The sequence below is a fragment of the Daphnia pulicaria genome, chromosome 7 (assembly GCF_021234035.1).
Source record: "Daphnia pulicaria isolate SC F1-1A chromosome 7, SC_F0-13Bv2, whole genome shotgun sequence".
Taxonomy (NCBI): Eukaryota; Metazoa; Arthropoda; class Branchiopoda; order Diplostraca; family Daphniidae; genus Daphnia; species Daphnia pulicaria.
The window spans coordinates 4,873,265-4,895,893 of NC_060919.1; the positions used below are offsets into that span (position 1 = coordinate 4,873,265).

Here is a 22,629-nt window from a genome sequence, read left to right on the forward strand (position 1 = left end):
CCTTGACCTTGCTCCAGATGTACCTTCCACTCCCCTGCTGCTCCCATCACTTTTGATGGACATTGAAATAGTTTTTAAGAATCGAGACTAAATCTCACGATTTTTATTTCTTTCAAAAGATTTCAACTTTTTGGCTATCGATCTCATTTAAATTTCGGGGCGTGGAAATCGTTAACCGCAAAGAATCAAATGTGTGTAGTACCAATCGATCCGGAAAACCATTTCCTATAGATTTTTATCTGACAAAAGAACTTGAGAAAAGAGAAAAACCACCCACCACTACCAACAAACAATTCCGGAGGCCTATAAAAATCACGATCAAACTCTTTGGGAACGAAGGTTTCGTAAGCTCTTATAGAATTGGGAATTGCGTTGGCGGAAGTCGATTCTTCGCAGCAGCAGCAACCGACTCGGTTGTAAAAAACAAAAGACAAATCTCCCCGACGACAAGAAATTTTTGGGTTTTTTCAAGGGCGTTTTGGGCACAGCACAAAAACATCACGAAGAAAAAAGAGAGAGAGACAATCAAAACTATCTGGTTGAGTTATAATGTTTTTTTTTGGTTACGCTCGACTATACATAAGACTGCAGCAAGAAATTTTGGTGTTTTTCTTCTCCCTTTTGTCACGACCGAAAAGTTGACACTCTCTCCGGCCTCATTAAATATGGACCACTTTTTTTTTGTTGTTGTTTTTAACCTCCGATGAGTTGATTAGATTTTTTTCTTAACTAAAATTCATTTAAGAAAAAAAATAACGCGGTCAAGTTAACGCGCAGAATTTTTACTTTTTTTTTCAAATTTCCCGCCGAAATGAGAAATAAAATAAAAAATAGAAATTCCGGGGGAGAAATGTGGACGACGTTCTTATTAAGTCAGCGCAGGTGCTATCTACTTATAGCTGGTGAGTGGTGACTCCACACAAAAAGATTCCTTGACTCTTCTCTTATTCTCTTCTCTCGAGAGAGCGACATACCGTAAAAGGCTAAGGAAATTCATTTGGAATGTGTCCCGCCGTTCTTCACGCGCTCCATTGTGCGGTGGCCGAGCCTGTCGCTCCGAGAGGATTATGACATCCATCCATCCATCCATCCTTTTTTAATAAAAAAACCAAGGGGATGAATAGCGCTCGTCGTGACTGAGTGAAAATAAAATCAAAATTATTTCACCAACTGGCGGTTGTTTGAATTTTTCGTGCGTCAAACAGCCATTGACGTCACGGCGAAATTCCGGATGACCAGGAAGAAATAAAAAAAAAAAAAAAAAAAAAAACCCAAAACCCCATCAAATCATATATCTAATCCTAAATCATTAAAAAATAATTAGACGTATATATCTTCGTATAGTTTGGGATGACGCAATTGGGTTTTTTGTTGTTTTTATTTCCCCAAGTTCACGGGAAAATGTTGAGGAGCAGCCGGCGGAGCCATTGGTCGCTCAAGGGCGAGCGTGATTCCCTCCTTCGCCAAACTTTAAAAAAAAAATTAATTTTCAGTTTGAAAAAGAAAAATCTAAAAAAGGGCGTTGGTATTTTTTCTTCTTTCTGGTCTTTCACGCACGGGAGCACTATCAAGAGACTCGACATTTTCTCGGTTGCCTCACACAGAAAATAATCATATTTCTCAGGGTTTCCCTTTTTCTTTCCTTTTTTTCACGCTCTCGCCATCTCCTAGAGAGAGACTCTCCCGCAGGGCAACTCTGCTCACGCTCGCACACCAACAACAGCAGCAGCAGCCGCAGCAGCGGTGGTGGTGGTTCTATTTGGCTATTTTATTTATTTTTTCTTCTTTTCTAGGCGGTTGGCGTTTGTTCAAAGGTGGAGGGACCGTCGTGGAAGTCGTTAGTCGACCGGTGAAACTAGATCGTGACACATCGTGAACAAACGCGCTCCGCTCCTCCACACCAAAGCTCCTCCCTTTGTTTTTTTTTCACTCCCAGTGCTGGGCGTTCCAATAGGCCTGGGCTCAAGGGGCTGATTGTGTTTTCCCAGTGGCCATAACTTTTGATTCCATCGGCACTCGACGCACTTTCCCGACTAGAGTGGATCCAACTTTCTCGTGAGAATTGTCGTCATGGCCGGCAAATTCAATTACGGCGGAGTGGATAATCCGGCCTGGATTAACGACGAGGACGAGACTAATAAACAGCGGGAGCAACAACAACATCATCGCCATCACGGCAAAGTGGGTCCGACTCTGAGTTCGCCCAGGCCTTTGAGGATCGTCGATCGGGCCGGATCCTTGTCCAGGATCGTCCAGCACAAAAAGTTGTCACCCACCAGCTCATCGTCGGTGGCCAGCAGCGGCGGGGTGACCCTGGATGACGATGGGGATGATCCGGTGGTGGATTTCGACGACATGTTGCCGCACGTTGGCGAATTCGGACCCTACCAGATCGCCCTCTTCTTCCTGACGGCTCCTTTCTGCTTCTTCCTGGCCTTCTCCTATTTCAGCCAAGTCTTCATCACACTCGTCGACGTCCACACCTGTCACATCCCGCAGCTCAATCGCTCCGGACTCAACATCACTCAAAAGTAAATTTTGAATTTTTTTGAATTTTTTAAACTTTCTTCCCGCCGGAATTAAATTTTTTGGGGATAATTTATTTTTATTGGGGGGGTTCAAAATGTCGTCACGGAATTTTCCATTTCAAACGACATCCTGCTGCTGCTGCTGCATCTTATATAATTGAATTTAATTGAATAATCGTGTGTGCGGATTATTTTTTTTTCTTAAAAAAAGAGAAAGCATATAATCCAGCGAGTTGCTGGGCGCATCCAGGTGGAAAAATGGTGGAGGGTTGTAGTATAAAATTTAGATTGATAATCTTCCAACCAGCAGCACCCACCAGCAGTACCACCAGCAGTACCCACTTTGATACGTATAACGTTACATCATCGTGACGAGTCGAAAAAATAGACAACAATTCCGGGCAGCCAAAAGGTGAGATAGAAAAACCGCATAATACATAATAATGATGCGGAGGTTTGCGGATGTGTTTATTTATTTATTTATTTTTTAATTTTACATTTGGCGCGTGCTCTTATGGTTCAACACACTTTCTTTCTTTCTGGCATCTGTGCGCGAATTTTTCCACTGTGTGTGTGTACATGTACGAGCGCAAATTGTAATCATCATCAGATGGATGGGAGGAGGTGAAAATCACATCCGCCCAAGAGCGGCAAGGCCGACGACCCGACGTGGATGGATATGATTCCGCCGACTCATCACATCCAATCAACCGTGTACATACGTTGAGAGGGGTGTCCTTTATCCAGGCGTTGCCATGGCAATTTTTGGGGTTTTCTTTTCTTTTTTCTCTAGTGATTATGCAAATAATAACCTGTCGAAGGAGATAGACAGCAGCGAATTCCTAATTTGTGTTGACCATAGTTCGTTCAGATGCCCTCAGGGCAATCACGGCAATGAGCTAAAAAATTACATCGAAATTTCGTGTCGATTCAGTTCCAGTTTTTTCCCATGCAATTGGAGTGTGGTGAACCCGGACATCATCTATTTTAGAAAATAGAAAAATTTGCATACGATACCTGAATTAACGTGTGGGAAAATCCTAGAGGGTAACACCTGGAAATACCCGAGTTGCAACCAATGTTTCTCAAATTCTAGGTGGTGTCTGAATCGGGTCGATGATTCTAATTGAATTATTTTATTGATTTTATTTGATTATAGGAGAGAGATCAGCATTCCGCTGGTGACGAATTCGGTGCTGGGTGGGCCGGCCACCTACGACAGTTGCACGGCCTACGACGTCGACTACGAGTCGGTCCTGCGCGACGGACTGCGGCCCAACGCGACCTGGCCGACCCGCCCGTGTAGCGACGGATGGGACTACGACCTGGAACAAATCCGCTACCATTCCGCCGTCACCGAAGTCAGTCAAACATTTTTTGACCATTTCAAATTATTATTTTTTCAAAACTCCCGCCATCAGGATTTTTTGAAATTTTTCCGCCAAAATTTCAAAAAAATTTCCATCACCTTGAGTCTTGACGCTGGCGTATTTATTATATTTACCTTTCACGTCCACGCAGCCGTCCGCTTTCACGGCGTTTAACACAATTTTCGTCTGTCACGCCAAAGAAATTTTCCAGTTTAAAAATTTAACAAATTCCGGCGGCGGCGACCTTCTCACATCTTTTTTGGGGGGAAAACAAATTTGTGCAGTTGTTTTTGATTCGGCGCGTGAAACGAAAATCATTCACGAGGTTGTCGGGTATAGAAATGGTTCTAATCGGCGATCGTGCTGCGGTTGGCATTCACGTTTCTGCTGGAGTTCACGATCCTAATAATAATAATAACGTACAGGCAGGTGGAAACGCATAAGATCAGACCGTCGTGATGAGGTGATATGCAACCCTGGCAAAATATTTGAAAAAATGTTTTTTTTTGTTTTATTTCGTTCGTTCGTTCGCGGGAAATTATAATAATAGGACACTGCTGCTGCTGCTGCTGTGGGAAGTTGATTTATTTATGTGCATATCTCATTTGCATTTGATTGCGGCCAATCGATTCTAATTGGACGCTGTCTATAGAATGATGGAGCCTTTCACTCACAATGGGCAATTCCTTATCGATTGTGATGTAACCATTTTTGAACAGGATATACAATTAAGCAATTATATTTCTAATTATGGCGGTATGTGGAAACATATAAAGATTTCAATGTTATGCAAAAATCCAACCCATTCAGAATAATTGGGTGTGCGATGAGGCCGGTAAGGTTCCGCTGGCTCAGGCCCTCTTCTTTTGCGGGAGCATTGTCGGCGGGATCGTCCTGGGCTACGTCGCCGACCGATTCGGCCGCATTCCGGCCCTGATCCTCTGCAATTTGACGGGCGCCCTGGCCGGAATCATCACGGCCTTTTCGACGACGTTCGGCCTCTTCGCCTTTTCCCGATTCCTCATGGGCATCGCCTTCGACAATTCCTTCACCCTCATGTACATCCTCGGTAAAGACAAATGAACGAATTTAATTAATTTAATTCAAATTAATTTTGAAATCATTTCAATTTTAAAAATAATCAATTTGAATTTTGAATTTAATTTCACAATTTAATTTTAAATAGAGAAATTAATAGAATTTCAATTTCTAATTCAATTTTAATTACATAAATAAATAAATCACTTTTTAATTTCTTAATTCAATTTCAAAAAAAAAAGTAAGAAAGAAAATTTAATTGCTCAATTCAATTTAAAAAAAAAAGCATGACTGATGGCAACTCTAAATGTTAATAACTCAACTCTAAATGAATGTAATTACATAGTGCTGGAATACGTGGGACCGACGTACCGGACTTTGGTGGCCAATTTGTCGATCGCCTTGTTCTACACGGCCGGAACGACGGTGTTGCCATGGATCGCCTGGGGCATCAGCGATTGGCGCATGTTCAGTTTGGCCACTTCCATTCCCATGGCCTCGGTCATCCTCGCCTACTGGATCGTTCCCGAAAGCGCTCGGTAATGCAATACCTTGTTGTTAGACTACTTCTATTTATATTAGTAGGACACACACAATATTTTAGCCATCAGGACACTCACACACATTATTTCATATTTTTATGATATTTTTAGAACAACAACAACAAAAACAGATTTGCTTTTTTTCCCGCGGGTTCTCTCCCTACCGTAAATCAAACGACACGCTCCCGTTAGATCTTGTGGGGGCCCGCGCCATCAGAGTTGCGTCATCATTTTCACTTGTGTTTGAGCATTAAGTGAAAATGGTTTCGTTCTCTCTCTCTCTCTCTCACTAGCTCAAAAAGAGAAAAAATGTGAAGTTGACCTACTTTTAGTTTTGTTTCTGCTCGCCAACTTTCTTCGCTTACACGTGTGTGTACTACACACATTGTCCGGATGATCAAATATTTACGGCACGGCACGATACGGCCTACCGCCGTCTTCTGGAGCATGTTCAAAACAAATAGGTCTACAGCAGCAGCAGCAGACAGAGAGAATGAATTGACATATTTGATGATTTCATTTGACGTATTATTGGGTTGACTCTGATGAATTTATAACGTCGCCAAGGTCCGTGGTGGTTCCGCTCTGATGGGCATCGATTTCCCTTTTTTCTTAGCTTAAAATAAATATAAGAAAAATGTTTTTTTAGAAAATATTATTGGAAGAAATAATCTGAAAAATCGAAACATTTTTCAAACGTCCGTCCGTTCGACAGGTGGCTGCTGTCTCAAGGGCAAACGGAGCGGGCCATTTCCATCTTGAAGACTTTCGCTCGCATCAACAAGAAGCAGGTCGACGAGAGTGTCTACAAGAAGCTCAAGGTGATTGATTAGCTTTTATACAATTTGATCCATCCATCCGTCCGTCCGTCCGTACGTCCGTTCGGCGTGTGGTCCATTTTTTCTCGTTTGGCCATCAAAGTTCTAACACGCAAAAATTGGCTGATAAATATTATTCTATCGATCGTTATCAAAAAAGAGAAACGTCATCCTGGGGAATATAATAACAAATAGTCATGTGACCAAAACGGTTGACACTGGGCAAATTGCTATTCCAGTTGGTGTGGGAATAGAATCATCTTGTTTTTTTTTTTTTATGACGAGTAAGGGGGGACCCTGGACAAAAGAAGAGTAATGAATCTGTCCAGGCTTTTATTGATATCTTTCTCATTTTTCTTTTTTTATACGTATGTAAATTGATGGCGTGATTTGCATATTGTATGTCAATGACTTTATATAGACTGCCACTGAGGAGGCGATGGAGGCCAGCTCCAAGGAGCCGCAACAAACGGTGCTGGACCTGCTGCGGACGCCCAGGATGAGGAGGAACACCATCCTGCTGACTATGCTGTGGGTATTGGTGGCCGTCGTCTACGACGGCCACGCCCGCAACACGGCCAATTTGGGTCTCTCCGTTTTCCTGACGTTCAGCGTGGCGTCCGTCACCGAATTGCCGGCCGATTTGGTCCTGGTTTTCTTCCTGGACAAATGGGGAAGACGGATCTTGGCCTTTGGCTCACTCCTGGGCGCCTCCGTCTTCAGTCTGGCCACTCTGGCCGTCCCCAATGGTAAGTGGCCAACAATTTTTAAAATTCAATTTCTCTCTCGTGACTGGACCGAACTGTTTCCCGCGTAGATCAAGCCGTTCTGACGGCCGTGCTGGCCATCATTGGCCGTTTCTGCGTCAACATCACGTTCAACATCGGTCTGCAGTACGGGGCCGAATTGATCCCCACGTCCGTCCGTGCCCAGGGCATTGTGAGTAACGCCGTTCACTTTCTCTTTTTTTCTCTTTTTCTTCTTTGGCCGTCCTTGATTAAATCGACCGGACTGATTAATGATTCGTGACCTTATATATCAAATGTACAGGCCTACGTCCATATCGCTGGTTACGTGGCCGCCATCGTCTCGCCCTACATCGTCGATCTCGTAATACTAAATTTGAATTTAAAATTTGGCGGGAAAATTCTAACATTTTGGAATTTGAAATAATAGGCTCGTTTTAGTCAATTTTTGCCACTGACCATTCTGGGAATCCTGGCCCTGATTGGTGCCATCGTCGGACTCATGTTGCCAGAGACGCTGGGCGCCATTCTGCCGGAGACGATCGAGGACGGAGAGAATTTCGGCAAAGATCAAAGTTTCTGGGATTTCCCGTGCTGCCAACGACAGAAAGAGTAAACGATTCAATAGCTCTAATTAATTCATTGATTTCCCCGAAATTAATCATTGAAAAATTTGATTGGGTTTGGTTTGCAGAATTGAGCCGGACACGGTGACGGCCTCCAGCGGCGATTCGCTGCCGGTCGTTTCCGCCAAGGATTCGAATTTCATTCGGGCGCCATCCAATCGGGCCAATGCCCTGCGGACATCTATCCGCGGAGAGGCTTTCCGCTCCAGCCTGCTGGCCCGCCAGCGTCAGCAGCGCCAGCTGGACCCCAACGACAAAAGCCACAAGACTAATAACCCGGAAACAATCATCAGTTCCTCATCAGCTCCTCCTCCCCGTCCGCCAATCGATTGAAAAATTGTTACATCAAAAAAATGTTTTTCCCAACTTTTTAAAATTTTCACGGACGGGACCTTGAAAAGAAAAGAAAAAAATGTCGTTCCTTTCTCTTATTTTCCTCTCTCTCAATGGTTGAATTGTTTATTTTGTCTTCTCAAATTCCGACATCGGCAGAGATTTTCGATGCAAAAATCGAATGATGAATTGTAAATCGTTATTGTGCAATCAAAGTGGGGGGTGGAATTTAAAAAACAAAAAATTAGGGGGTGAAAAAAAAAATTCATTTCATTTGTACACACACAAACGGGCCCCGAAAAACAAACAAACAATTGAAGCGCGCGCTCACGAATATATTCGCATTAGAAAATAATAACCACGGCCTTCGGGAATTTTTTTTTCAAAAAATGATGATAATGTCAAACAAATTGATTTGTTCACATCAAAAAATGCTGTGCGCCTATTTGATTCTCCATTTGCTGGAGAAAAGGGGAAGGGGAAAGGGGGGTTTGGGAGGTGATTAAAAATAATTGTGTTTTCTCATATTTCATTGTATAGTATACAGTATATATATATATAAATGTTTACGTGTGTGTGTGTGTGTGTCGATGTGAATGTGTGTCATATGATCAAACCAGGGTTATCTTGATGGATCCAGATGTGCTGGCTATCCGTCCGTTGTTATTGAGAGCTTTCATCGGAGTCGATTCCGAGTCTTCCTCTTCTTCTTCTTCCGGAAATGGTTCCGCCGCCACCGCTTCTACTCCCCCCGCGCCTATGATGGCCGCCGGCCCACCGCTGCCGCCCGTCTGGATGTTTTTAATGTCCTCGCTGATGTGATTTGTGTCGCTGCTGCTGCTGCTCCTGTTGTGATTTTTATTTTTATTCTGGGCCGGTCGGTAATACACGGAGAAGACAATCAAAACGGCCATGACTAGAATGACCAAGAGGCCGGCCGAGAGCAGGAGCGTCGAGGCCAGGACGGCCGACGGCTGAGGCTCGTCGTCAGAGCCGCCGTTGGGGCTGTTGCTCGCCTTGCCGCTTTTAGTGTGGACGGATGGCGGCCAGTCCAGCGGCAGGAAGCGCATGTTGGTGCCTCGACGGGCCTTCAGTTGGCTTCCGGATTCCTGGCGCTTCCAGCGGAACATGGACCCGCTTCCAATCACCGGCTGCACGGAATAGGAGACCTAAAAATTTGTTTGTTTGAATTTGGCGCCAAAATGAAATTTGAATTGAATAAATAAAAATGGAAATAGACAAAAAATGTTTCAATCAGATTGTGGAGGAGGGGGGAAAGGCCGGACGTAACCGGGTCAGGGAGACCGAGATTGAGATCAAACTGGGCCAGTCTCCGTTCCGACCCCTCCCCGCATTGCTGGACTGGATAAGGAGCGTGACCATCATCATCATCATCATCCATTATCCTAGATGTGTCCAGGCATCAATTGTACTATGTGGGAGGGGTGAAGATAAAATACCTGGAGAAACCAGCGAATTCCAGGCTCCAGCTGGAACAATGGATCGACGCTGAACACGAACCCGTCCATGCTGGGCAAATGGGCCATGCCGGTGCGTAGCTGGTCGACTTGGCTGGCGAATTTGGCGTCCAGGGACAGACCCTGGACGTCCTTGTCACTTCCGTACGGGTCCTCACGATCCTATCGATAATAAAAAAATGTTTTTTAAATTGTTCCAGGGAAATGTGAAATAATAAAAGAGGCCGGACGACTGGACGGACCAATAAAAGTAGTCGGTATTTCAATCGCTGCGAGTTCTCCAGGCATCCGAACTGGGGCCGTTCGGCATTGGGCTCGAACAGCGGGACGTAGCCGTCACGGCCGGCGCACAGGTACAATTTCTCGATGGAGAGGCGGTAGCCGGGCGAGAGCTCGTTGCTCGGATGCCAAAGGACGCGCCCGTAAACCCGTTCTCCGTTGTGGAACGAACCTTCGAATTCAGCATCCTTTCACATCCATCAACAATATAAAAATGGAAAAGGACGGACAATGGAATTTTCACATCAATTGCAATTCATTTGGAAATTTCAATTTGTAATTAATTAATTACTTTAATGTCGTCGATGCTGCGAGGTTTTCTCAGGAAGGCCCGCACGTCGTTCGTCAACTGGAACGTTGTCCTAGATGAGACAAGAAATGTAAACGTTAATTGTCCAGCAACGCAACAACCGCAACAACAATTTACAGGCCCTGCTGCCGGCCTTGAGATCATTTTGTCAAATGTTTAACTGTTGACCACCAACGATTTGTTTTGTGAAGGTGAACAAATATTTAATGTAGGGCCGGCCACACACACTTACTCTAGGGAATAGTGGACGGGTTCCGGCCGGAATGGCTGCTGGTAATGGATGGGCAGAGTGACGTTGAACGGGTCGGCCGCTTGGCAATCTTCTTTCTTATTGTTCATTAGCCGCCCGAATTTGTTGGCCGGCTGCTGGGCATCGGACGAGGCCGGGCAAGGGGCCAGCACCAGGGTGTAGTTGCCCGTGTAGTCCTGCAGTGTGTAATTGGAGACGGCCCTCCACTTCTGGAAAGTGGCTCCCGTCGGGTAGATCTGACTCCACATCAGCTCCAGGTCAAAGCCCAGCCACTCGCCGGCCACGAAGAGGTGGTGCGGAGGACTTAGTAGTCGACTTCCGCCTTCCAGGTAGCGTCCGGCGAAGCGGGTCTCCGTTTGGAATTCAATCACCAGGCGGCCGTTGTTGGGGTCGGTCCGGATTCGCGTCACATGGGGCTGGACGGCCAAGGCCAGCTTGGTTTCGGCCACTCCGCGCTGGCCCAGCAGGACCGAAGCGTAGGAGAAGGAGAATTCCATTTCCGTCTGATGCTCAACGCTGGTCCAGCTCTGGTGGCCGCCCGTCGAAGCGCTGATCAACGTCACGTACAGCGGCACCCGGACCGTCACTTGAACTTGCCCGCGGTTCATCGCCTTCCAGAAATGGACGGACAAAATATTTCAATTTGAATTAAATTTCAATTCAATCAAATTTGATTTTGAAAAATTACCTGGAAATTGGAGGTGACTTGGCCGCCGCAGAGCTGGACCAGTTCCGTCATGGTGTACCAGGCTTCGAAATGCCAGAGGCATCCGGTGGAATCCAGGTGGCGGTAGAGCCGGACGGCCGATTCTTGCCGGATGCTTTTGGAGAATTCAAACGGCAATTTGGGCGCCAAATTCGGATCGTCTCGATCGCTTCCGTCCAGGAATCCCATGGCCGGGTGGAGATTGGAGCAGCGGTGGTGGGAGCGGTAGGCCGGCTCGCTCATGACGTGCCGGATGCCGTGCAGCGGCTGAGTCGACAGGATGGGCATCAGTCCGTCCGAGTGGGGCACGACGACTTGGATGCGCATCGTGTCCGGATGCTGCGGATCGCTGGCGTTGACGTAGGACAGGGAGGCCGAGAAGGGCTGCTGGCCGGCCACCATCACCTGGTCGTCGGACGGATCGTCCGAGGCCAGGCTGTTGGGAGCGAAAGGCGGGCAGAGTCCCGACTGACCCGAAACCATCACGGGTCGACTCTTGGAGGCCGGCCCGACCATCATGGCCGAATCCAATCGTACCGGCTGGGCCACGCAGCGGATTTTGAAGTCACGGCCGAAGAAGACGGCGTCCAGCACCCGATCTTCGACTCCGCTGAAGGCCGTCGGTTCGCTCAATCGATAAAACGGGCCGGCCGCACTGTCGCCTGCTCATAAATCGATCAAATATTTCAAAATGATCAATCGTTTTACTTTTCCAAAAATATCAAACATTTCCACGTGAGGTTATTTTTAGTCCGTCTAGTGAGTGTGTGCTGGGCATGAAATGTGCGTGATGACCCACTTATTTTTGGTATTTCTGCCCGTCTGTACTACGTGCAGGGATTTCCCATCGTAAAAAAATGTTACAGTCATCGCATAGATGACTCTGCACGTTTATCATTTAACAACCGAGTCATTCGGGCCGGAATTGTTCATCGTCGGTTAAACCCAACAACAACAACAAACCAAAAATTGCCCGGCACGGGATGTCTTAACAATTTCTTTTTTTATCCGCGCCAGTATTCATCCAACCGAATAATTGTTGTATACAAAGTTCTAAATTGTTTGACTAAAAAATTGAACGGAACTGACTCAACGGCTCCTGGCTGCTGCTTCTGCTGCTGCTTCCGCTGGTTGGAGGTGAAATGTCCCAGGAGAAGCGAATCTTGGAGACGTCGATGGCCATGTTGCGGCAGAGCCTCTGGGTGCTGATGTTGTACAGCGGATATTTCGGGTCGCAAGGCGTGACGCAAACGACCGGATATCCAGCCGGAACTGACGTCGGTCGCTTGTCAAGATCCGCGCCCAGTCGATCTGCAATTTTTGGGTCCAGTTAAAAATTTAAATTGATTCCAAAATAAAGATGATGTAAAAATTCATTATTACATCATTATTTTATAATTATTAGATAAACACAATTAACTATTATTATTTAAAAAATGATTATATTACAAAATATTTGGAATAACCAAAAAAGATGATGACTGATTCATACCGTAGTCCATTAGAGAGACGACGATGGGCTCGGCCGGCAATAGAGCCGGCCCGGAAGTGACTGTCGGCGGGATCAGGATGGTGGCAGACGATTTACCGGCCCCCAACTGGGCATTGATGCTGTCCTCGGGGCTGAGAGCGATCTGGAAACTCTTTGGCCAGGTATTTTTGTGATTGGCGTTGAGAAACGCCACGCTGAACGACGTCCACTTCTCTCCAGGGGCGAATTCCAGGCTCTGACGGCCTTTCAGGACATAGTCCTTGCCTTCCTTGGCGCTCCCGTCCAAACTGGACACGAATATCTTGGAGGCGAATCGCAGATCGCCCGTCCTCTCCACGTGCAGAGTGACGGAATCGGCGTCCTGTTGAGTCCCTGGACGGTAGACGGACTGGTTGAACTGGACCCGGGTAATGTCCTCCTCGTCCTGGATGCGGACGGCCAATGTACTCCGCGATCCGATCACAGCCGATGATGACGACGAGCCCTGTGCCACTTTGGGCTGATCGGCCGTCTGCTGGCCGCCGCCCGTTTCCAGCTGTTCCACTTGGGGGTGACTCAGCCTGGCCAGGAAAGTTTCGTCGCCTTCGTAGAAACTGTCGTCTTTAATTTGAACTGGGCAGTAAATGACGGTGACTCCGCGCAGGAAAAAGACCCTGGACGATTCGGCCACTGGGCGAGAGTCGAAATCTTTAGAATCGTCGGCCGACTGGGCCTCAGTGGAACAAATGACCGAGCAGGTGATGGACAAATCGCCGGTGCGGACCACCGTCACGGCGGCCACTCCGGAATTCTCGCCGGATTTCCATTCGGTCGTGTTGAATTCCATCAGGCAGGGCGTTGTGCCCCCGCTGCGGCCGAAAAGCTCCTCGTCCTGCTGCTTGTTGACGTAGCGGAGCGTCACCTCCTGGCCGGTCGACGAGTCGCCGTCCGTCACCCGGAAGACGATCTGGGCCTCCTCGGCGGAAGAGATAAAGGCGATGTTGCCGTCCAGAAGCTCCTGGTAATCCAAAGTTTCGCCGTTTTGCAACGTCCGGTCGCTGTTGGTCAGCGGGTCGAATCGCTGGAGCCGGCCGTTGGTCGGCTGGGCCACCAGTGTGATCTGCAAATCAGAGGGTTCGCTATCCTGATCCTGGACGTCGAAATGGTCGCCAGTCAGGATCACTCGATCCTGGCCCATCGACAGGAGCAACGGACGCGTCGTGATTTGTGGCGACTCGTCGTTGACGTTCTATAAAATTTTGAGTTCATTAGAAGATAAAAAATGGCCGATTTGATTGGATTAAGTTATACCTCGATGACGATGTCCAGTTGGGAGGGTGGCGACCGATTGTCTGACGTGTCTCGTACGTAGAATCGAAAAGAATCTTGGCGAGGCTCGCTGCCTTTGTGATCTGTTGTGTGAAGCCGAAATGGTAATCCATCCATCCAGCAGGTTGGAACGACGAGAGATCAGCCCCGCCGGTCATAGGTTGTCAGTTGAGTAAACAAAGGGATACACACACCAGAATAGACGTGCCAAATACAATGGAGAATCTCATCAGTTAAAAGATAGATAGCCCAAAGCTAAAGCTAAACTACTAAGGTTATATAATAGATGTTTGTTTCAAAAAATGTTTTTATCAAGAGAAGAAAAGAGAGAGAGACGCCTACCGTTTTGGACGTAACTAAGTTGTTCCTCCAGTAGAGCTGACAATGGAAATTCAGTCACCACCTTCCTTTGTCCTTTTGGTTGAAGAGAAAATCGTTTTTTTTGTTTTAATTTATTCAGCTAGTTTCTATTTTCTTTGTTTAAATAAATAATAATAACGTGTGAGTGGATAAAAAACAATGGCTGCTGGAGCAGATGATTTTCCAGAAAAGCAATTTGGCAACTTCATCATGGCCGAAAATCTCTTAATTGAAAGTGTAGAAATCTGACACATGATATGTTATTTGGGCGCCTATTTTTATAATCTCTTCTCTCCTCGTGCGCTGGAATCAAGAAAAATAACTTGAAATATGCCCTGAAACCCTTTTTTTTTCTTTCTTCCCTTTTATAAAACTTGATGATGATGTAAAACTTATTGCGAGCAACCGCGTGGTCTCTGGTCTATAATTTATCTCGTTTTCGATCACGTGAGAATCTCATCATCATCATCATCGAGAGCTGCAAGCATCACAGATCACAGCAGCAGCTTCACGGTATATTTTTCGTGAGATGGTTGAACGACCGGATGAAATCCGCCAGTCATTCATTACCAAATTCTCTGTTGATGTGTGTGTGTATTATTTGTTACAGAATTCGAGAGAGGGTTGGGCCCACATCTGCCCATTCATCATGCCATGCCACGAAGGAAAGCATCACTGAGCTGCAGAGTCTCCACACCTCAGGGGGAAAAGACAAAAGCGTTGAGCCTGATTTATCCCTGTGGATACACTTGCACCGTGTAATTACTGCACAGTCAGTGCTGCTGCTGCTGCTGAAGCGAGCCAACCCCCCATACCTCAGGGCTCTGCGATGGCATGGGAGGTGGCTGAATTGTCTCCACACACACTCCGTTATGAAGAGACACCCCCCTAGCTGTCAAAAGAAACACTCCCTCTTGGCATTCAGCTCGCAACAACAACAACAACAATTGACCTTCCTTCCTTGTACTCTTTTTTGTACAGTCCATCCTCCCTCTCAGAAAAAAGTAGCAGCTCAGCAGCAGCAGCAGCCAGCAGTCATGTGTGTTTTATCGTGTGTAGGTTTTCCACACACACAATGATTTAACACTTGACGAAAAACAAAGAAATAAAGGAATGAACATTTTCTCTCACCTGATCGATCCCTAACCTCCAGGTAGCCGTGCTTGGGTCCGTCGACGATGACGACGACCAGGTTGTCGGGCTTGGTGTCGCTGTCGTTGACGCTCAGGATGTCCGGCGACAGGATTTCGGTGGCTCCTTCATCGACCGTCACTTCTCCGTGGACGACGACCTCCGGCGGCTGATTGTCGCGGGGCTCGATGGCAATCATGAGGGCCTCCGGTCGAAGTGGAACCCTGGGCAGCGGAGCCAGTCCGTTGGCTCCGTTTTCGTCTCTGGCCCGTTTGATGGTGTCCTCGGTCCGTCTGAGGACTTTGCCGCTGGAATCCAACACCCGGCCGTTCAACAGGACGTTGCGACCTCTGCCATTTTTCTCTTCGCTGTCGTCGCTCTTGGCTGCCGAAACGTTCCAGTATAATCGATCCTCGGCCGGCAACCAGCCCACTTCCTTATCTGCTCTGAAGGTCAGTTTCCCTTGAATCACGTCCTGATGGTTATCAAGACGGAAAATAATTAAATCCTTTAGGCGAAATTTGTTTTTTCTTTGTTTTTACAGCTCGAGTGATGACGTCGCCGATCTGCAGGACTTTGCCGGATAACAGGACGGACCCCATGGTAGTCGGACGGGCTAGAATGTACTCGACTGTTTCCTTGTCGACGGCCGTATCGAGGACGACAAAGTAACGCTCCGATATCGTTACAGCATCACCTTTTTATTTTTGATTAAAATGAAATTCCAAACATTTTTCAAAATCTGATTTTTATCTTCACGACAGAAAAATCTAATCAAAAATAAACCTTCGACGACCGATGGTATCGACATGAGTGGACCGTCTTGCTGGACCTCCTGCTGACTACACTTTGGCCGGCCTTTAACTACACACACACACAACAACAAAAAAGTAACAGTATATAATGCTTGTTTTTGTGTTTGTGTCCGCTCGGATTCATTTTCGTGACTTGCCAAAAGGAATTCAAATGGGCACAGCACACACAGACATGTTAAGATGTGTACACTAGATTATAGCGGTGTGCATAGTATATACCTGTTGTTGACTGGCGGTATCCTGGACGACAGCGTCGACATTCCAGCTTATTACTGGGCAAACCACCACCACCGGTGCAGATACATCCTTCTGGACAACTGCTCGAATCTTTTTGTTTGGGGGTTAAATCTGCACAAGTCAAACAGACAAGAAAGAATTAAAAGCTGTGGGGGGGTTTTTAGACTATATTTATAGACATGTTGCAAGTCACCATCCGTGTGTACAAACAGAGTGGGGAACGAAAGAAAAAAAGAATTTTGGGGTGGACAATTTATTGGAAGAGTTTCTTCTTTGTGGACGAGCGATTGTCCTTTTTTTTTTGTTTTGAGACCAAGTGAGACACCAGAACGAGTTGTCTCTGTTGTGAGTAGGTGTGAAACACGACATCACATGTCAGGTCCGAGGCTTTTTTACGAGAGCAGCTAGCTAGACTCTAGATGCGTGTTGTCGTGTGGATGTTGGCATCGTTAGAAAACGCACGGGATATAGAAGGAGGGGCGGGAGGAACTGAAACACTTTTGCGTAATGAAGTCGGACGTAAATCACACGGGGGGGACCCAGCAGGCAGGGATCCGAGTTAGTCGCCCGCTGCTGAGTCAACATTCCCGGTAGTGGCAACAATCTATATACATGCCACACACACACGTACTCATATGGGGTTGAGTGTGTGGGGTGGGCGTCTAGCTGTTGTGTTCCAAACGGGAGAGTTGATGGTCTCGGCACCAAAACCAAAAAAGAGTTTCACTCAATTTGATGGACATTTTCTTTTCAAAGCTTTTGCGAAGAATTTTTGATTTCTAAAATAAAATTCGAACCGTTTTCTTCTCTGCTCTGCTCTTCTTTACTTATTTCAGATTCCCTGGATTCCCGACATTTTCGAAATCGTGCAAACTGGATGTCTTCCAAAATTGTTACGGGACTCGAGAGGGGGATGTTCCGCCTTTGCCACATAAAACCCGCGTCATCGTTTCAAGTTATTTTTCTTTTTTAAAAAAACAACAAAAACTTTTTCTGAACTTTTTGTTTTATTTAAAATAAAATTTCTTTTGTTGGTTTGTTCCAGGAGCGAGTTGGCTTTTGGAACGACGTTGGCGTCCGTGATTTTGTTCTACTGCCCGGCTATTAAGTCTGGCGGTGACGTCACAGCCGGAAGTCGGGAGAGAAAAAGATAAAAAGAAAAAGGTGCTGAGAGACCAGGAAGTTGGACGGAAGGAAAATGTGGGCACGGTAAAACCCAAAACTTCTTCTTCTTCTTCTTCTTCATTTTGATGACAAGTTACGTCCTCGAAAGAGAGAGCCTTTTTTGTGCGCGCGCGTTATTTTTAAATATGATGATCGATTCGGGTTGCATGCCTTTTTTATTTATTTTTAGAGGTCGTATAAGGTTAAAATGTGAAATCTAGCGAACTGAAAACTCGTTAAAAAATCTAAACGGAAGGCAGACGACATCTTTTTTTATTTTTGAAAATTTCCCCTTTTTAAAAAAAAAGTTTGTTGTGTACGGCTGTTTGGTGTTTTATTCACACGATTGGAATATTCAAATGAGCATCCTCCGTCGAAATGTCCGTTCATTCATGCCAAACATTTTACCAACTTTTTTTTTTCTTTTTTTTTGCCAACTTTTTACCCGTTTGGTGAGTGGGGGCACCCAGCTGCACGTTCAAACATTCGCATATTCATTGATCCAGGGCCCAGGTATTATATTATTATATTCATATGTACGCGCTCACACACACACAAAGGTTATGATGGGATACGTATATAGCTAGAGGCCGGGCCATCTCTTTTTTTTTTTTTTCGTTTCTTGTTGTCGAAAACATGGAAACATCAGAGGAGAGAGAGTAGCGCCCCCTCCGGCCGTTCCATCATCAAACATGGGCTCTAAGAGATGATGACGATAGCGGCGTCGGTCAACATATACATCTCGGCGTCGCTTCTCTTTGTCAAGGTCGGGAAACAAACAAGAAAACATTTCTCTCCACTCCCATTTCGATTGATATTGGCCCCACCATTCTACTTTTTTTTTGTTTTTTTGAATTTCGCGCGATTATTTTTTAAAAATTCCAGAAATTTTGGGGGGAAAATAATTCGAGCCGCTCCCGAAAAAACATCGGGAAAGTGTAAGGAATTCCCATCATCGTATCCTATGATGACGGATGGGTTTTTCTAATCTCCTGCTGGTGTGTGTGGAAAAAAAAACAGAAATAAAAATAAAACAAACCGAAATTGTTTCTCCCAAAAATAAAAAACTGATAATGAACCGAAATTTTATCTTTTTCTTTTTTCTAGAAATGAAATCAACAAGTTAACGAGCCGACAAAGCGACGTGACGCATCCTTGTCCTTGTGCCGAGTTGAATATTAAACCAGAAAAACCCTTTTAGTAGTGCTGGGGCCCCTTAATGGCACACACTACTAGTCTAGTAGTCATCTGGTGTAGTAGTAAGTAGTAGTAGTATATATTTCCAGCGTCCTTAATTTTTTAATGACCAACAGTTTCAACTGTAGCCGGCCCAGCCTATATACGACGTGTTACACAGTTCCACTGCTTCTGCTGTTGGCCTGGCCCGAATGAAAACGGTCGTTTTTTTTTTTTTTTTTTGGCTCTGGACGTCGTGACCTTCTTGGCAAATCCCGCCGGTTGTTGTTGTTGTTGGGCCTTATAGCACACACACAAAAAAAAAAAAGAGGCGAAACTTTTCATTGACCCATTCATCACCACGACCGAAAAGGGGCTGGGCGAATATATATTAAGAGAGAAACACTAGATGTGTGCGCTGTTGTTCTTTTTTTCCTTCTTCTTCTTTCACTCGCCGGGAAAAAAAAAGAAACAACCAAAAAAAAAGTTACACAACATTTCACGGGAAATTGGTTTTTCGTGTTTTTCGGTTTTTCGGTTGGGGTGTCGGTTCGGTGGAAGGGTTGGTGGTGGTGGTGTTAATGTCGGGTCTTACTCTTTCTTTCTCTTGGTTCTTCCATTAGCGGTCAAATGTCTCTAGTCAGAAAAATATTCAAATGTACATAATCCCCGGGCTGTTATTTTCCCAAGAGGAGGAGGAGGATCTAACAGCTTCATCTGTCGCCGCCTGTTATTCTCTTTCGGGATTCTTGTCGCCTCGTCTCTCTCTCTCTATCTTTCCTTACTGGCTAAAATTAGACATTTTTTTAGGTGGGGAGGGAGGGGGGGGGGGGAATCAAATGAGCAACTCACGAGACACACCGCTGCTTATATAGTTTAGCTAGAGCGGGAATTTCAAAAAGAAAGAAAACAACTTTTTGTTTTATTTTTTTTACTTTCGGGATTCCAATTCCGCAGCCGCACGTCCGTTTCGATACATCAAATTGGTGAATGGGGAGGTGGGAGAGATGTTGTATAGCTAAAGAAAGCTCTCTATCTCTATTTCTCTCCTTTTTGGCCAACCTCCCACCTCCCCCTAAAAATAAGTGGAGGTGCGGCCGAACCCGCCGCTTATTTTTTCTTTCTTTCTACCAACCGAAAAGAAAAATACTTACACGACGTTCACGGCCTCCTCACTTTCTTATGTGTCTGCCCGTTGTGCATTACGTGACTGATTTTTAAATTTTTTTATTTTTTATTTTTCAAATAACCCCTAGGATTTTGATTTGAACAATTTCAATTTTTTTAGCGATTGAGATAAATGGCGATTGATTTTTACCTGCTGTGCAATGTGCGACGATAATCAACAGGAAGGAGAAGACGACAACGAAACGAGACACGACCACTGTACAACGCATTTTGCGCTAATTATTTCGTTTGTCTTTTTGGATGAATTTGATTCGATTGTTTTTTTTTGCGGGAAATTTGAAATGGGCGAAAAATGAGACACTGGCCACACTCATCCGCCACTTTTCTTTTCTTTTTTGGGGTTTTACAGAATCACCTCTGCTGTAGTAGTAGCAGTAGTAGTAGTAGTAGCGGCAGAAGAAGACGAATTGGATGTTGATGATGATGAAGGAGAAGTCGGGGAGTCAAGGTAACGAGCGGCCATTCTGACCGACAACAAACAACAGACTGACTAGGCCCCAAAAGAAGAAGAAGAAGAACCCGCGCGGTGTATAGTAAGTAGTAGTAGTATATGTATAGTGTGTGTGTGTGTACAGCATCCGCTCACTTCTTTCTCTCCAGTCAAATTTTCTTTCCAAGCCGGGCGGGAGCATCGAGGATATATCTCTCCCCCCACCGTCTTCTGTGTGTAAGGAAGAATAAATAAATAAAGAAACAGGGGGGGGGGATATAGGAGGCAAAACACGCCTCCTTCTTTCATATATTGTTGCCTCCTCCTACCTCCAGGGCTCCGAACTCTTTTTCCGCCGCCAATGTAATTTCCCTCCCCTCATCTTCTTCGAGTTGTTGGACGTGATTCAAGAAAATCAAAAATTCAACTTTTTCTTTTTTTTTTTTCTTTTTTAGAGCTGTGGGGGGAAATGTTTTTGGTTTATTTATTTATTTGTGTAGTGTACAAAGTCGTTCTCTTAATCGTTCCAACATTTACATTGATTTTTTTTTGTTATTTTTATTTTTTGGCTGGGCAGGGTTAGCAGCAGCGATGCTCTGGTGCGTCGTCGTGAAGGAACGTTGGCCGATTTAAAACTGCCGCTGTGGGCCGGGCCCCCACCACCACCACGGCCGCCGTCAGCAATCAAATTTTGGCTTAACGCTCAGCGCACGATCGTCGGCTTACACAACAAGGAAAAGAAATGAAGCCAACACGGATGAAGAAGGAAAAGAAAACGAGATGACAAACGGTTATAAAACACTCGAATCGTACCGGGGTTCGTGGGAATAGAACAAAAGAAAAGACGGCCGGCCGTGCTGGGTGGGCAAGACCATCCCTAGTTTTTCGTCTTTCTTCAATGGAGAGAGAGAGAGAGAGGCTCAAACGGCCTCTAAAAATACGACGGTAGCTTCTCCCTTTCTTTTGGCCATCCAGGTGGATATTTTTTTTTCAATGCCGATTTTTAAATTTTTTACTTTTTTCTTTTTACTTTTGCAGAGTTGGATGACATCTCCGAGTGTTTGGACAATGGATCGACCAGTTGGGGGTGTCGAATAATAAACCGGTCCATCCCCACCTGGAAAAAAAACCTGGGCCTGGGATGGATGGATGGAGACCTTGTCCCAAGTTGAAATGGTCCACGGCTCATTTTTTGACGTTGATGATCAATTTCCCAAAACGTGATGATGGGCTCCCGCGGGAGAGGTGCGGCCGTGACCCGGGCGTTCCAAGGCGATGCGGCGGAAACCTGTCGGACAGTAGGAGCGGGATAGGCCACCACCTCACCACCGGGTCCATCTTCCCCAAAGGAGAAGGAAGGATCGGATATCCATCAAATGTCCACAGCTGTGGCCCATCTCCATTCTTGACCCGTTTTTCTGGTAGCGCGCCAATCGGCGCGCACACACACACAGACATTTTCGCGTGAATAATTGGTCTCTGGTATGTATCCTTAACTGCGCAGCCTGACGGGGGCTGTATACGGGATACCTGCCGTGTGCCAGCCAGTCAGAGCCACAGCCAGGGCCATATGGTAGCGGAATTCAAAGTTCGCGGGCGTTGTCTGCATTTGATGATGATGACGTGATTTTTTGTTTTTATTTTACTTTTAACTTTTTCAGGGTTCCAGTCGAATTCCAGCCGCTTCTTTTCTTTTCGTTTTGGGAATCGTCGACACGCTCCGACACGTGAACAAATTGACGACCGAGACTCGTCGCATTTGGCATTTTGTTTAGGAAGATTCGCCCCCCGTGATTGACTCTAATCCGCCGAGACCGGAACCAAAAACCAAAGGGAATGTCTCCTTTGTAAATGTTGATGGTATTTATGTGTACACGTACCTACTTAATCCTCTCTGCAGCTGTTATCTCGAATCTTTTCTACAAGAGACGCGCGAGCGATGATTAGTGACGTCAGCGTCGGTGTGTGAGGTGCCGTTTGGCCCGTTTCCCCCCACCAAAAGATGAAAGGTTCTCCGTGAGAGCTCTCGCCCTTGGATGATTCATTTCCGACGATAAAACAAGCCTTAATCCAAATTTATCGACACTGTGCTGTGCGCACACACGTGGCTGTTTTTTTTTTATTTTGGCCAGTTCATGGGAAAGGACCGGATCGTAAAAAATGATCGTCGCCCCGAATAAGGCCATCGAAATACGACGTACATTTTCATCCTATCGACAAGACAAACTTTATGAATGAAACGAACAATGACTGCGACTGGGTGGGATTTTTTCTTTTTTCTTAAAAAAGAATGGCGCATTGCGA

The 22,629-nt window shown here is 45.8% G+C and overlaps 2 protein-coding genes and 2 long non-coding RNA genes across 6 annotated transcripts; 3 read left to right on the top strand and 1 right to left on the bottom strand.

The window, feature by feature from the left end:
• The first annotated feature begins 1,721 nt into the window (after nucleotides 1-1,721).
• Nucleotides 1,722-8,253, top strand: LOC124349498 (organic cation transporter protein-like). The gene is made up of 10 exons (XM_046800164.1): nucleotides 1,722-2,531; nucleotides 3,688-3,889; nucleotides 4,709-4,967; nucleotides 5,283-5,475; nucleotides 6,194-6,299; nucleotides 6,718-7,045; nucleotides 7,114-7,235; nucleotides 7,347-7,406; nucleotides 7,473-7,654; nucleotides 7,737-8,253. The coding sequence occupies exons 1-10, from the start codon at nucleotides 2,071-2,073 to the stop codon at nucleotides 7,999-8,001; spliced, it is 2,178 nt and encodes a 725-aa protein (XP_046656120.1). The 5' UTR covers nucleotides 1,722-2,070; the 3' UTR covers nucleotides 8,002-8,253.
• On the bottom strand, nucleotides 8,095-20,402 carry LOC124349374 (extracellular matrix organizing protein FRAS1-like). 2 transcript variants are annotated; one of them, XM_046799919.1, is made up of 15 exons: nucleotides 20,026-20,402; nucleotides 16,350-16,457; nucleotides 16,102-16,179; nucleotides 15,858-16,012; nucleotides 15,316-15,790; nucleotides 14,167-14,238; nucleotides 13,807-13,907; nucleotides 12,517-13,744; nucleotides 12,114-12,335; nucleotides 11,007-11,686; nucleotides 10,301-10,929; nucleotides 10,051-10,120; nucleotides 9,722-9,946; nucleotides 9,462-9,641; nucleotides 8,095-9,170 (listed from the first exon to the last, which is right to left on the bottom strand). In XM_046799919.1, exons 1-15 carry the CDS (start codon nucleotides 20,102-20,104, stop codon nucleotides 8,613-8,615), a joined length of 4,860 nt encoding a protein of 1,619 aa, XP_046655875.1. In that variant the 5' UTR covers nucleotides 20,105-20,402; the 3' UTR covers nucleotides 8,095-8,612. The 2 variants fall into 2 exon arrangements, with proteins under 2 accessions (XP_046655875.1, XP_046655874.1); XM_046799918.1 differs by having other exon boundaries at nucleotides 16,350-16,478.
• Nucleotides 16,487-20,299, top strand: LOC124350451. Its single transcript, XR_006920975.1, has 3 exons — nucleotides 16,487-17,576; nucleotides 18,639-18,797; nucleotides 20,245-20,299. It is a non-coding gene; the product is annotated as an uncharacterized LOC124350451 (long non-coding RNA).
• On the top strand, nucleotides 20,341-22,533 carry LOC124350423. 2 transcript variants are annotated; one of them, XR_006920934.1, is made up of 4 exons: nucleotides 20,341-20,428; nucleotides 20,903-21,300; nucleotides 21,364-22,185; nucleotides 22,254-22,533. It is a non-coding gene; the product is annotated as an uncharacterized LOC124350423 (long non-coding RNA). The 2 variants fall into 2 exon arrangements; XR_006920935.1 differs by having other exon boundaries at nucleotides 20,903-21,270.
• The last annotated feature ends 96 nt before the right edge of the window (nucleotides 22,534-22,629 follow it).

Bases quoted from the DNA above. Each gene is read 5' to 3' on its own strand.
- LOC124349498 (XM_046800164.1), top strand. From the start codon at position 2,071: ATGGCCGGCAAATTCAATTACGGCGGAGTGGATAATCCGGCCTGGATT. The intron at 4,968-5,282 runs GTAAAGACAAAT...GTAATTACATAG, and splicing joins CACCCTCATGTACATCCTCG to TGCTGGAATACGTGGGACCG. The intron at 5,476-6,193 runs GTAATGCAATAC...TCCGTTCGACAG, and splicing joins ATCGTTCCCGAAAGCGCTCG to GTGGCTGCTGTCTCAAGGGC.
- LOC124349374 (XM_046799918.1), bottom strand. From the start codon at position 20,104: ATGCGTTGTACAGTGGTCGTGTCTCGTTTCGTTGTCGTCTTCTCCTTC. The intron at 16,479-20,025 runs GTAAAAATCAAT...TGACTTGTGCAG, and splicing joins CGTCGCACATTGCACAGCAG to ATTTAACCCCCAAACAAAAA. The intron at 16,013-16,101 runs GTTTATTTTTGA...AAAAATAAAAAG, and splicing joins GATACCATCGGTCGTCGAAG to GTGATGCTGTAACGATATCG.